Source organism: Clavelina lepadiformis, chromosome 8 (assembly GCF_947623445.1).
Source record: "Clavelina lepadiformis chromosome 8, kaClaLepa1.1, whole genome shotgun sequence".
In the NCBI taxonomy this organism is placed as follows: domain Eukaryota; kingdom Metazoa; phylum Chordata; class Ascidiacea; order Aplousobranchia; family Clavelinidae; genus Clavelina; species Clavelina lepadiformis.
Window position 1 is genome coordinate 16303860 of NC_135247.1, and position 13411 is coordinate 16317270.

At 40.4% G+C, this 13411-nt stretch overlaps 1 protein-coding gene across 9 annotated transcripts in view; it reads right to left on the reverse strand.

Annotated features, from left to right (window-relative positions):
- LOC143469466 (uncharacterized) overlaps positions 1 to 13411 on the reverse strand; it is a 34455-nt gene that overhangs the window by 8591 nt on the left and 12453 nt on the right. For 5 of the 9 annotated variants that reach the window (XM_076967164.1, XM_076967165.1, XM_076967161.1 and 2 more), the window contains 2 exons: positions 5677 to 5756; positions 1632 to 1726 (listed from right to left, as the gene is read on the reverse strand). In XM_076967164.1, coding sequence (XP_076823279.1) covers positions 1632 to 1726; positions 5677 to 5756 — 175 coding nt within the window. Of the gene's footprint in view, positions 1 to 257; positions 1586 to 1631; positions 1727 to 1991; positions 2503 to 5676; positions 5757 to 7125; positions 7958 to 8628; positions 9060 to 13411 lie in introns of those variants that run through there. The other 4 variants (XM_076967166.1, XM_076967169.1, XM_076967163.1 and 1 more) reach the window with 4 other exon arrangements.

Here is a 13411-nt window from a genome sequence, read left to right on the forward strand (position 1 = left end):
ACGTGACAGCTAGTTAATCTAGCCTGCTTAAAAAACTTCAAAGAATAAAGAACTTTTTTCACAGGCAATTTTTTGGAAAAAAGTGAGGACTATACTCCAATAAATACGGCAATATTGTAGCATTAGCACCGTAAATATTCACTTGGTCAGCTGATATTACTTGCAATAATACCATTTTAATCTTTCAGCTAATACTAGATCAAGATTACAACACCTGTACCCATTTACCCAGTATCTTAGCTGTAAACAGAACTTACTGAAAGCAGTTAAGAAGGGCGAAACAGGAGACGTCCTCTTCAAATGGATTGCTCATACACAACATGTTTGACGATAGAATAAATTAAACGCAAAAATCTAAAATGACTTCTATAAAACTCTATGTAACTTCTGGATGCAGCTTAGATTAAAATATTTGTGGGTCTGACTGACTTGGTCACCTGCCTTCTTTGTTTACTACAGCTTGCTTGGAATTGCTGACATGTTGCGTCTGTGTATGACCAGTTGCATACAGTGAATGATATGCCCTAATTCACATATAACATTGCGACATAGTAAATGTTTCCTGACGTTTGCAACAATAGGTGCTGTGGGCACGCAGATGTAACTGTCAGGAAGTTGTGTGGAGCAACGAGTGTCGTAGGCGCTAAGCTTCCGCGTTTCAATTCGAATCTTTTTAACATGACTTCATTCCCAGCGTACAATCACCAATTATTCATGTTTACACATAACTACGTCAACGCAGGAGTGTAGGACTATGAAAATTACGCACTGTGCAAGATTTTGCTGGCACTTCGAGACAATTTGCAGCTTACGCGTATGTCAGCCTTACTGGAGGTAGTTCAGGAATTAATTGAGTTTATCAAAATAGTGTTGCCACTGATGCTATGTATTACACTTCCTAAATAGTTTGCTTAAACTATCTTTGTCAGAAAACTGAGCTAGCTTCTTTGCATGGGCTGACCTTAGCAACAAAAACTATTCACTGTTATAAGGCCTCAGTAAAATAGCTGTATGAGAAGAATAGGTTGTAAGTTTTATCGAAAACAAACGGACATCATTAGCGCAGTCATCTTTATTTTAAGGTGAAGGAAGTTAAGCTAATTCTTAGCTACTGATCCTGTTTATTTATAAGTTACTAGTCTGTTGCAACAACCTGTAACTATGAATACACATCTGGCTAAAAACAAGTACTATAAGCCAATGCCTTTGTATCACGTTGTTTTTCGAGATAGAACGTGGTTTTGGGCAAGTCATGCTAGTCATGTGATCAAATCATATATCTATTAATGGACAAAAATACGTCCATCTCATCATGCTTAACATTACATGTAATTTCCCACACATAACTCTCAATGTAAATACACCATGGCGATCTACATAACGCATGCATGACATAACCATTAACACGCCGCCTCTATACAAGGTTATTCTTGCAACTACCCACATCCATAGTTTACAATATGTTCCAACTGTAGGTCGAAAGCGCTAGTCAAAGTCACTATGTGTGATATGCAGTTGTAAACTTTTTGTATGAAGATCCATTTACTACCGGTATGCCTGCCTTATAGCCTTAACAAACATTCTTGCACTCTTAAAAATAATGTGATCTGTTTAAATAATGATGTACTCACGTCATATCAAGCAAAGGTCTGTTTTCTTTTCCTTGAGTAGCTTTTGAACTTTTTGTCCTTCTTATGGCTGGTGGTATTTTTCGTTGCAAAAATGTCTGCAATATAAATTGACATTGGATGGTAATGATATCAGAGCTACGTATAAAAATTGTCAACAAAACAGCAAAAAAATGTCAATAAGTCTAAGCAAAAAACATGTCATGCCAAGTACCACAACATACGAGTCAAAATGATAAATTATTATTCATCACAAGGATGTAGACTGAAATAGAAAACAAAATGTTTGTGTGCGATTTGTTCAGCACACCAATCAGGAAGACGCTGTCGTAATCAAAAACAATGGCACCAATCATTAAGCACCTTTAGAGAATGGTTGCGTTTGACTTCCGTTGAACTCTGACAAGTTGAGGGAGGCAAGAAATTAGAGTCCGATGAGCAACGAGGAAGCGAGACGCTTTCCGAGTTTAAAAAATCTCCTCCGATCAAACTAACAGATGACCCATGGAGCCCTGGAAGATCGGGAGGAGCATCGCGGATTCTGGCAGGCTGGATGTTGAGACTGTAACGTTGGTGATTTTTATGCGGTGCGGACAACGTGCGGAATATCGCCGGCCCGTCTTCAGCTTCGAAACTTTTTCGTCGACATCCTCCATAAACATCCGGAACTTGCGTAAAGATGTCCGAAGAATGAAGTTGTGAATAAGAGGCGGCGGCCATACTTGAAAAGCCGGCACAACTAACAGATTGTACAACTTAGATCTGACTAATGCACTCCCTGCTCGTAAACTGGTAGCATGATAAAAAAGATAAGTGTATTGTTTCTGCTACCTTAGTTACTTCCCGTAACCTTTTAGCCTGTTTTGTTTTACAGCGGAATAGCTGATCCCGCAAAATACATTCAGAAAGAACCCTTACGCGTTAAAACCATTTCTTTTTCCTATTCCTGAGACGTGCTAAAATTGCACAAATGAGCTAAATTAAACTGCCACACAGTTTTATGTCAACCCGATCTGACGCAATTTTAGCACCTCGACTGCGGTGTCAAATCATGACTGATGGCACTGTCAAAGCACGATGTATAGACGTAATAAGTTACCATGGACACGGTTTTATGTCACCAAGGCAAAAAGACGAACCGTTTTAAACAACAAATAGACATACCTATCACGATGGGTCTAACACGTCACAGCTATGTACAACAAGTTTAGAAGAAACAGGCAAAGCACAACTCTGTCACAACATTACTACGAAGAGCAGATAAGGAGGCCGCAAAATATCCGTGAGTAAATTTATTTGGAGATGTACCAAAGTTTTGAATTAGTCACATGCTTAAACTGGAAATGATTTCCGAAGAATACCCTCCGAACATAAGATAGATGCGACTAGTTCTGGCTTTTCTACGCTTCGTTTAGGTCGAGTCTGCGTTTGGAGAATTACCTACGTCGTTGTCTCTTGTATCAAACTCAAAACACCAGGCTACCATGCAACCATCCTTAAAAAAATCTATCTGCCAAAACACAGTGTAAGGTATTTTGTTGAGAGCTACCATTTTCCATATGACGTACTTAATGCGCTTCCACTTCCTCAAAGAGAGTTTGTTAATCAACCAGAGCGTTGGATCAAGAAAAAATGTGGCTGGTACTAAGACGTAAACAACAGCTGGCGGATTGCTTCCAAATTTTCATTAAATCGTTGGGAAAATAACAACAAGCGACATGTTTCTGGCTGAAACTAAGCGTGTTGCTTTAGTGCAAACACCTTACGACGCAGTGTTGCACATTAAACGATGCTACCCCTTAACGTAACTTGGCCCTTCCTAACGTGTTAAAATCAGCGGTCTTGTGGTATTAACTACAACCGCAGTGCGCAGAGCACAGCCCTGGGCGGACGAAACAAAATGATTAAGCTTTCATGAAAGTACTGCCCTGATGACGTACATGCTAATAACTGAGTGGCCAATAAACGTCAAGACAATTTTCGAGCGTTGTGGAGCAAAAAGTGTTGTATTATAACGCTATCGGGCACGCAATGACACGCCTTTGAAATAAATTCATCAACGAGGGCACAGAACTGGCATAACCTTTCTTATTTCGCCTGGAGCGTTACAAAGGTGATTGTGTGACAATTTAATACGCCTCGGCCTTGAAATTGGTAAGAATAAAAGTTAATCATAACACTGCAGGGTAAGTCAATAAAATCAAATCATGAACCAAACCAAAACAGAGTCTTTGACCTAAATACGTGTGGTGTTAAGACACCAACCTAGCTCTGTAGCTGACGCTGCTATTATGAAGCATACGAGCTTGGAAGAAAAAACAAACACGCAGTTCTACTAAAACTTTCTGCAGAAAAGGCTGACACACTAGCGACCTTACTAAGACGACCATATTGAAAGTAACTCATGTAACAAATATTCGATACAATGTCGGCATAACAGGAAGCGATGATGCAAAAGACGCGGGCCATATGTGTGCAATAAATTGCGGCTAAATTTGCGCATGAGCACAAACGTGGTACTCGTACATAGCGGGCAGCGCGCAGCAGGAAATCACGTCTTCTTCTATGGATTTTGCTTGCCCCAAATAAATTTGTGATATACTGTACACCGATCCACCACCGTGAATATTCTCATACTCTGAGCCCGCTAGCATTGCGGTGTGAGATGACTACACTCTGACGGTTTGTTTACGTTTACAGCATATCCCACTGACTGAATGGCTTCAGCCTATCCACCTGACCGTAACCCGACATTCCTCGCAAGGACCGACCGGTGGCCAAGGAAGCGGGCAAAAGGTCCCTTCCATGCAATTACGCAAAGTTGTGCATACACCGACAGCGTGGCACGGTAATTACCTAACTAGAGAAAGACCCTGACCACTCACACGATTAGTTTTCAACAACACTACAGCCATAACATTACAAATGCCTGCATAGCTAACAACTTGCCTCAACTATACGGTATTTAAGAGAACGAAATTATTCTATTTTGATACAAAAACGTTTCAGTTTGGTTCAAATTAAATCTGAGAAAGCTATTTTATAACAACAGCAAGCACGCACTGACATTTTAAAGCTAAGATAACTAAGCGTATGGCGCCGCCCAGACCAGGGCTTGATCTCTGAATAAAAACTAGTAATTACATCCATATTTATGCGTAGGACTATTATTAGCGACCCTAGTCGGGTCGTACATACTGACGCAATGATCTCGGGCGTCAATCGGTTTATTAAAACTCGCCATTAGGGCGCGGTTATGTCCTAACGACCAAGAGATAACGATAAGCGAGCGCAACTCCAACTGACTCTACCTTTAGAAAAGTGCTCTGAAAACTGACTTCTACGTTTGTCTGATTCCAAAGGTAGACGGCAATAGGATGAAGGTGTTATTTTGACGTCCAGCTGCTACAGACCTACATACAAGAGCAAACTGAATCTGGAACGTTTTAGCAGCAAGCAAAAAGAATGAGAAATTCGTCTGGATGCGCTGACCAATAACAGGAAGCTTGTTAAATGGAGGAAAACCGACACCTGATAAATTGCTTTTCGAAATAACCAATCAGGCAAGAGGATGGGATAAATGGCCGGAAATTCAGGTGTAAAATACAATTCGTTGAAAGATGACAAGCATTCAAAGACGCTTAAATCGACAAGACCGCCACGAAAATAAAATAATTCAAGTCCTGTCAACCTATTTTCAGTCCGATGCAACTGGCCGGCGTGTTTGTATGCGATGGCAATAAGGGTGAGGTAACAATTCAAACCCTTATCCGAATTTCACACAAGAGGTCACGGCTAGGTGCTAATACTTCTGGCTGGTATCTCTGAGTCCGATAGCAATGGTTATGTGCAAAAAAGGCTTTCGGACGTCCTCTATTCCATTTAAATGAATAACCAAACAAATCTTTGGACAATTCGGACAAATATTCGGACATAAGAAAAGACCACCAACGAAAGACGGGTGCTATGCGTGAGAACTGGAATCGTAGTCTTTGTGGTACTTGGCACTTAAATGAGAACATAAGGTGACAAAATGGACGTAACTTACCGGAAGTGCCTCTTTCGAGGGGGTGGTCGGGGCGTCTCCATCCTCGGATGCTTGCCTCCGTCTCCTGGTCTCAGTTGTGTCTGGAAAAGAGCAAAGTTCATATTCAGGTCAGGCTAATTCAAGCAGTGTTCACCCTAACGATTATATATTCGGTCGTATTCGGTCGTATTCGCGTACGTCACGTGTTATTAATCGACAGGCATCCAGTACGTGAAAAGTACAGTCGCAAAGTTAGAGTAATTATATGACTTGGGTTGAGTTGGAATGGCTAAACAAACCAAATTGTTGCAAAAACAACAAGTGCAGAAGCATTCATATTGTAAATTTCAAGTCCAAGTTTAGGTTTTCAATACAATGTAAATACTTTTGTATTCGTTGTTGTTTTTGCCACAATTTGGTGCATTAACTATACTTTTGCAGTGACTGCAATTTAACTAAAATAGGTTGTAGGTTGAACCTGCAGAAAAATACGGAGTGTAACGATTGTAACGATTACGAAAAGACTGTAAAGATTGTAACGAAAACGGGAGTGTAACGATTACCAACAAACCCGATAGTCTCTGGTAATGGAAAAAAACAAGCCTCGTTAATGCCAACAATAGCGCATCATATATGATCAACACCATGTAGTTATTATATGGTCCGCTAACAAAGTAGCCTGAAAGGTAGCACTAAGCTGGGATCGAAACCTCACAGGTAGCATTGTCATAGCACATAGAGTACAGATACAGCGCAACGGCTGCTGATTAAACACTGTGTCGAATATGATAATACACCAATCACACATGTGATTCTTATTTAATCGGTTCGGCGCTTTCACACGATCAGGCGATTTATTTATCGTGCGCAATAAGCCCCCGTTTAATCTGTTATGGTCGTCACGTGAACTCAGTGAGCAAACGTACCCGGATGACCTTCGGCAAATTTTAATTGCTTCAATGAGCACGCGGAACGATCAAAACAAGCAGGAGCCCATTCAGCATCACGCGGTGAAGATGCAAGGAAAGAACCCTTACTACCTTTACCCTTACAACCCTTCCCTTATGCAAGGAAAGAACCGCATGCGCTCACTGACGTTAGTCACAGTGTTGTAGATCGATAATTTTGCTAATGGACGTAGCGTCGACTGGTTGTACAAATTCGCTGTGGTCAGATTTATTTCAAACACTGGCAGAAGCTAATGGCGATACCTAGCGTTTCAGCAACAACCCACAAACAGCATAAACAGATGACTAATGGGAAAACTATGTTTGACCTCACGTAATCAGCACTTTGCGTAAACAAAACAGAGTAAAATAACCCGGAATTGACCGAAAGATCTGACAACAACTATTAATTAAGTGGAAAAACGTCACATGAAACCGGCTCTCATGCAAAACAACTACAGCAAAGTTCATACTAGTTCATTTTTTCTAAAACTGTTTAGAAAAGACAAAGCAAGGTGGCTACCATTAAAACTTCTCTCCTGTCTTCGTTTAGTCCTCGGCAGTGTTAGACCAAGGTGCAAAGCAAGCACACTATTGGTGTTGAAACAGTTAGTATCCTCGCTGTCGTCCAACTCAAAATCCATTTTGTATCTTGTGTGGAACTGCTGCTGCTATTCCTTCGACTATCCAAGCATTTTGGATCGATAGCAATGGCCACTCCTCGTATAACAATGACAAATCAGCACGATATATTCCAAGCGTTTTTTTTTCGACGTGCATCAACAAACCTCTCAGAGACTTTACAGAGCAAACTTAAACTTTTCCGCTTCCAAAACGAGACAGATTAAACTTCGTCAGTTTGCAGTGCGACCGCAGATGAATCGAGCAGGAATATATTTCCAAGCACACATCTCGCTGCACAAATACAACGCGCGACTGGATCAATTAACCTCAATCTTTCAATTGCGTTTGTTGGGCGGAAAATAATCATGGGCTGGAGCTCAAAAGAGAGGGAAAAGGGCCGATGTGCACCTCCTCTCGTCGCTAAGATGACAGCTGAAAAGCTTGCCAGGATAAAGAAAGAAAGAAAGAATAGGGGGTTTGAAGCCTTTACAAATATCTCCACCGCTGGCCATTAGTTAACTACAATTTCCAATTGAAACAAAACACCTTCGAATACTAAGTAAATAATTGGGAGCGGTGTTCGCCTTAACTATACTATCAAAGTATCACAACACCACTGGGCTTAAAAGTCTTGCTTTGTACGATACGTATAACCTTAGTTTGTTTTTTGAATAATAACAATCCCCTCTTGACTTGTTAGTCAAGATGACACTCTTTAAAACGTGAGGCGGTTTCAATGAACATAACACAAAACATTTCTTTCAGTGGACGCGGTGCGAGTGGGAAAATTGAAAATTAAACGGGAAATACGTTTATATTGAACAGAAAACGGGGGACATGACGTTGTAATTGCAGAGTAAATGGTGACTACTTACATTTCGATTTTTGTCTCAGTTCCCCAGAGAAATTACGTCTCGTTAAAATATACAAGCGTGAATAGAAACCACGCTAAAAGCCGAGTGTACACCACCTGCCTTGCATGTGTAGACGACGCCCTGTACAACGACAGCTGTGGCAGACGAGAAATCCCAACAAAATGACAGCTGATGCCTTTACGAGAACATTTTAAGTATGACGTAAACCGTGACGCGGAACATACCCATTAAGCGAACCGTAACAAACACTTAAACCATGTGAAAACAGTTATCGCTATCGAGTTGATTTTGTGACGACGGAACTATTGTGACTAAGCCTATGGATTGTTGTTTAGGCAAAAGCGAAGAACTCCGTTTAAGGAAATCTTCACACAATTTATCCCAACACTTGCTTGTTTACCGGCATATCTAGTGTCAGTAACAACAGTTAGCAGCCCCTGTCCTCAGACGGCGAAGACCACTACGACTGACGAAAACATACGCCAAACGGAAAAGCAACGAAGTCAGACAACTATAAATTCGTTTACCGATTGGTTCAATCCCGTGTATGCCAGATGATCTTCGGCTAAGGCTGTTGCGTCGTCTGCTCGAACTACGATGACGACGTCGTGACGACGATCGTCGAATTCCGATCCTTGTCGAGACGAACGTGAATTTTTTGCCTTTTTTTCTGCCACCGCTTCTGGGGGTTCGTGGTAAGCTTTTGTTGGGGGTGCTGTAGGGGTCGTAAATGTCCATCATGGGGGAATTATTGGGTGCACGCTTCATTTGGCTGGCAGTGTTGCGTTGCAGCTAACGTAAAAGCAGGAACTGTTACTGCATTATCCAATTACGTGAACTTAACGATATAATCCCGTACTTATTTCCGCCTGGTTTCAGCTAGACACGAGGAAGGTTAAACGGGTTTATTCACAAAATCCTATGTTCCAGTTGTATTTTATAAAATATATGCTGCAAAAACATCGTGGTGGGATTTCAATTTTCCAAAGGACACATTTCCATTAAAAAAATTCCCATAACTGACTAATACCATTTCATTATCTTCATCCTATTACAAGCTATTAACCTAGTTCTTGCAGAAATGCCTTAACCGACATTTTTAAAGACCAGGTATAAATAGCTGACCTAAGCAGTTGAACTTTACTATACATAATGCTGATTAAACTAACTTCAACTTCCTTCCGTGTAAACCTTGCAAGCAGACAATACAAATGAAGAGCTCAACAGAACTTCCTATTGTCAAATCATGTCTTATACAACTCGTACGTATTTCTTGGACAGCTTTTCCGGGATGACGTTGGTTAATGTAAGACGGATGTTTGATCGTATTTGGCAACCTTAATCTCAAGAATTTCAACATACAAACTGCGTTTAAACGTCGCTAAATTTAACCATACGTGATACGATTTTGTGATGAACTACAATCTCAATACTTCCCGCTTAAACATTTCGTGTCTCACTTGACCAAACGTTTTGCATTGAAGAAGCGCTCACTAGTTTACTATTGCATTTAGCACAAACCCTAGTTTACCCAAACATGATATTTCACCCGAGTAAGCGCGCCTGACCACGTTAAATCCTGTTAATGTATAACCGCTGAGTGACCTAAAAATCGAGGAATTTTTCTGTGATCACTACGTCAATGGTTTTCGGTGACGGTGCTGTTATGTAGATGCTTAACGCTTCGTAATACCGATGGCACAATGATCTACGTATAATGGAAAAGCTGAGCTACCAGAAACAATAAGTCCTCGGTGCACATTGGGGTTAGCAGTTAAAGAGAAATTGAATGGTTGACGTTATGGTTTCCGAAGTGTGCTAGCTTGCTAGTCGGGCACACAAGCGACAATCGTTTGTTTAGAATTAGATCGATACGGTTTCGAGTGACGCAAATTATGAATGACGTAATTTCTAAACGCTTAACTTTCGCTCTACGTATTGAATTTTTTTGCGACACTATCTCGGTCCCGTAGTGTGTCATTCGGTCTTCGCTTGTCTAAAAACTCTCTCTTCAGCACTTAGTCAGCCATATCCACATCACCTGGTCTAATGAGAAAAGACCTCAGCTAAAAATGCTTCATAAATACTACCTGACTGGTAGCGCATTGACCGTAAATTTAAAGCTAATTTCACGGTTTTTGCCTGTTCATGTTTTCTGCACTCGCGAATTGCGAAATCCTCTACAGAACTTCACTTGCGATCGAAAAGCAACAATTACAGCTATTGGATTGCTTTGTAATTGCCACCTGAAATCACACGATTTTAAATTTAACTACCTATAACACGGGTACGAGCTAACCAAATACAAGGCTAAACATTTACAAGACCGGTGGAATGTTCTTATTAACATTTCCAGCAGTTTGGGACAGGGGACAGCTATTTCTCCGACTGCTAAATATAACTAGGTTTACTGAAAAAAGTTCAAACATAGCCTTAATAAACCGAGCGTACGCAAATACCATTCCTATTACTTAAATTGCTCAAATAACGATTTTGAACTAGAACGAGCGAATAGGACAGTTGCCATAGCGAAATCAAACTTCAAGACTCTAATGATGGCAGATGGGCTCAACATGTTTTAAATCCACCATCCACTTTGGGGTGCTTAACGTCCTGAGGCTTTAAAGAGAGGGCCTTTTAAAAATGCTACGCGGGGAAAATATTTTTAAACAGAAGTAATGAAACCTGGCCCAACTATGTTCGTAATGAATTGCAACGTGACTACTTGATAATTTCTTTGAGACTTAATTGTTTTATTAGATACTGTACTGTGGATAGACTCTCGTTACTAATTGTGACAAAATTAGTCTGCGCCATATGATTTGCCCATCCTAGTAAACAACAGCTGCCTACCTCTAACCACTTACACTAACCCTATTTGTTTTGTCCACTACTCACAACTGGAACAAGTTCTGGGTTAGAACGAGCTTTCAGGTGTAAAAACGACTATTACCCACACGCTTGAAGGCTTGAGAAGAAAAGAGAAGAGAATCATTCAAGTGTGTCGCCAACATACTTGAATATATCTTCAGAAATTCTCAACCGCAGGCTTTGCTACGTGTAGGTCATGGCATCTTGAGATTGAATGACGTTTTGCTTCAAAATCGTCAATAAAAACTCGATGAAAGAGATTGCGGCATATTTTTCTGGCTTATAACGTCCCTGTGCATCTTGGCATTTTAGAAATGGTAGTATATAGGCTTTAAAATACCTCGCCCATCGAAGAAACACCTTAAAACTAACAACGCTCCAAGTCCATTAACAAAGGCTATATCAAACCGTACTCATTTTCGAAAAGCACTGAATAATTCAAAAAAAAACAACTTCGCATAAAACAACGACGCCCTTAGCCGGTACCTAGACATCAACTAAATCCCCTGTAGAGATTGGTGTCTGTATCACCACGTGTTGTTTACGTCCAGCTCGTACTGCTTGACGAGAATCAATATTGGCGGACGACCTTACACCCATGGGAACATTTATAATTGGTAAATAGTAGCTAAGTAACCTGTATTTAACTGAACATTAGCTAGCGCGCCTTCTTGAACACAGATACGAAATCTCCTACGATTTTGTCGTCGTACAAGTCGTGACGTATACGGTCAGTAGTAATAAACGTTAAATTTTAAATTTCTTGGATCGAAAACATCTTCATTGGTTGGTCAAACGATCGCTATAAATAACTTGATCATACTCGTTACGCATGAGAGCGTTGAAAACTGAAAGTCATAAGCTAAACTAGTACCGGGAAAAAGTAACCAAGTTTGCACTGATCTCATTCTTCGTTCACAGTAAACGGATTTTGGTTAAATCGCCTGATAACCAGGCAATCTTACAAAACACCTTTGTTTCAGTAAACATAGCAAAGGAATTCAACAAAATTCGTTCAATGAAACTCGACACGATTTAAGAAGGACTATGAATACAGAAACGCGTCACATGTATTTAAGGCAACTGTACAACTTAATGTTCATGTAAATTTCTCCAAGTTAAAATATTTCGTAAGATAACTGACAAATGTATCAAGAGCGTTATAAACTTATAACCTTATCAGTAAGCTAACTGCACGCAAATGCGATTTCCTACAATTAGACATGATGCGTATTCCGCAAACCACACCTTAACACGTTTGATAAAGCAATAAAACCAGAAAACATCCGCGGTTTTCATTGTCCTGTGCGCAAGCTCAACGCAAATTGCAGTCAGTGACAACCCAATAAAATAGCTATTTGCTAGACGGTATAAAAAGGTATACTTTTGCGCGACTACTACAACTTCAAAAAGGGGCGTTATTACTTTTTCTCTCACGAAACTAGCAATGAAAACCTCGATTCCGATAAGGATTCGTTTAATGTTTAACCAACGAAGTAAACAATAGCGAAAGAACAAGAGAAAACAATGCCGAACAAACAAAGTTTAAGACCCCTGTCATTCACTGCTATTCACAATCGTGGCTGAGCGTCAAGAAACAGAGGCTTGGCGCAGAGCAAAGCCCTATATCGGTCGGTAAATAGACTGTAAATAAACTATGACGAAGACTAACCACGTCAGTAAGCTTATCACATCGACTACATCTTCTACGAGTAAAACCCGTATTTACAGACACACTTGGCTTGAAAGTCACAAAACAACAACATAAGAGATTTAAAAGGATTATAAATCGTTCGCTGCAGGGTTGGGGGTAAACGAACAGGAAGCCACCCACCCTGTTTTCATTAGCTGACCCGACTGCTCCCTGTACTATGAGTTCCCATTACCTCATGCAATCGGCAATAGCAGCTACTCGTTAGGCCTTCAACACTGTGTCCTCAAAAGCACAATATGGAAATTGTACGAATAAAAATATTACACCTGCCTTTAATGAATTGAAAGGGAAAATGCGCGCAAAAGCGAGCTTTATTGGCGAAAAAAATCGATAACTATGCAACTTGAAACGAATTAAAACTTTTAATCCGCGTTGCGTATTGATTAACCGGCAGGAATGCAATCCGAACTGAAAATAGGCAACACTGGCAACGTGCATGGCTGTCAGCGTGTCGCCGATCTACCTGCAAGAAGTTATCGCCAAAAGTCGAACAAAAGCTGCAAATGAATATACAGCAATTACTTTCCAGTTTTGTATGTATTAAATCGATTTGGGAATCAAACGCTTTGCCCTCGGGCAAGGATATTGGCGCGTATATTTCTCGCTTGATGAAAGGTGCTGATAAAAGTGGTATAAGATTATTAACGGATCCACAGGGTGTCCATTATATCATCAGATTAAACCCAGACGGAAAAAACTGAGAACTATTGCTATACCATTACCTT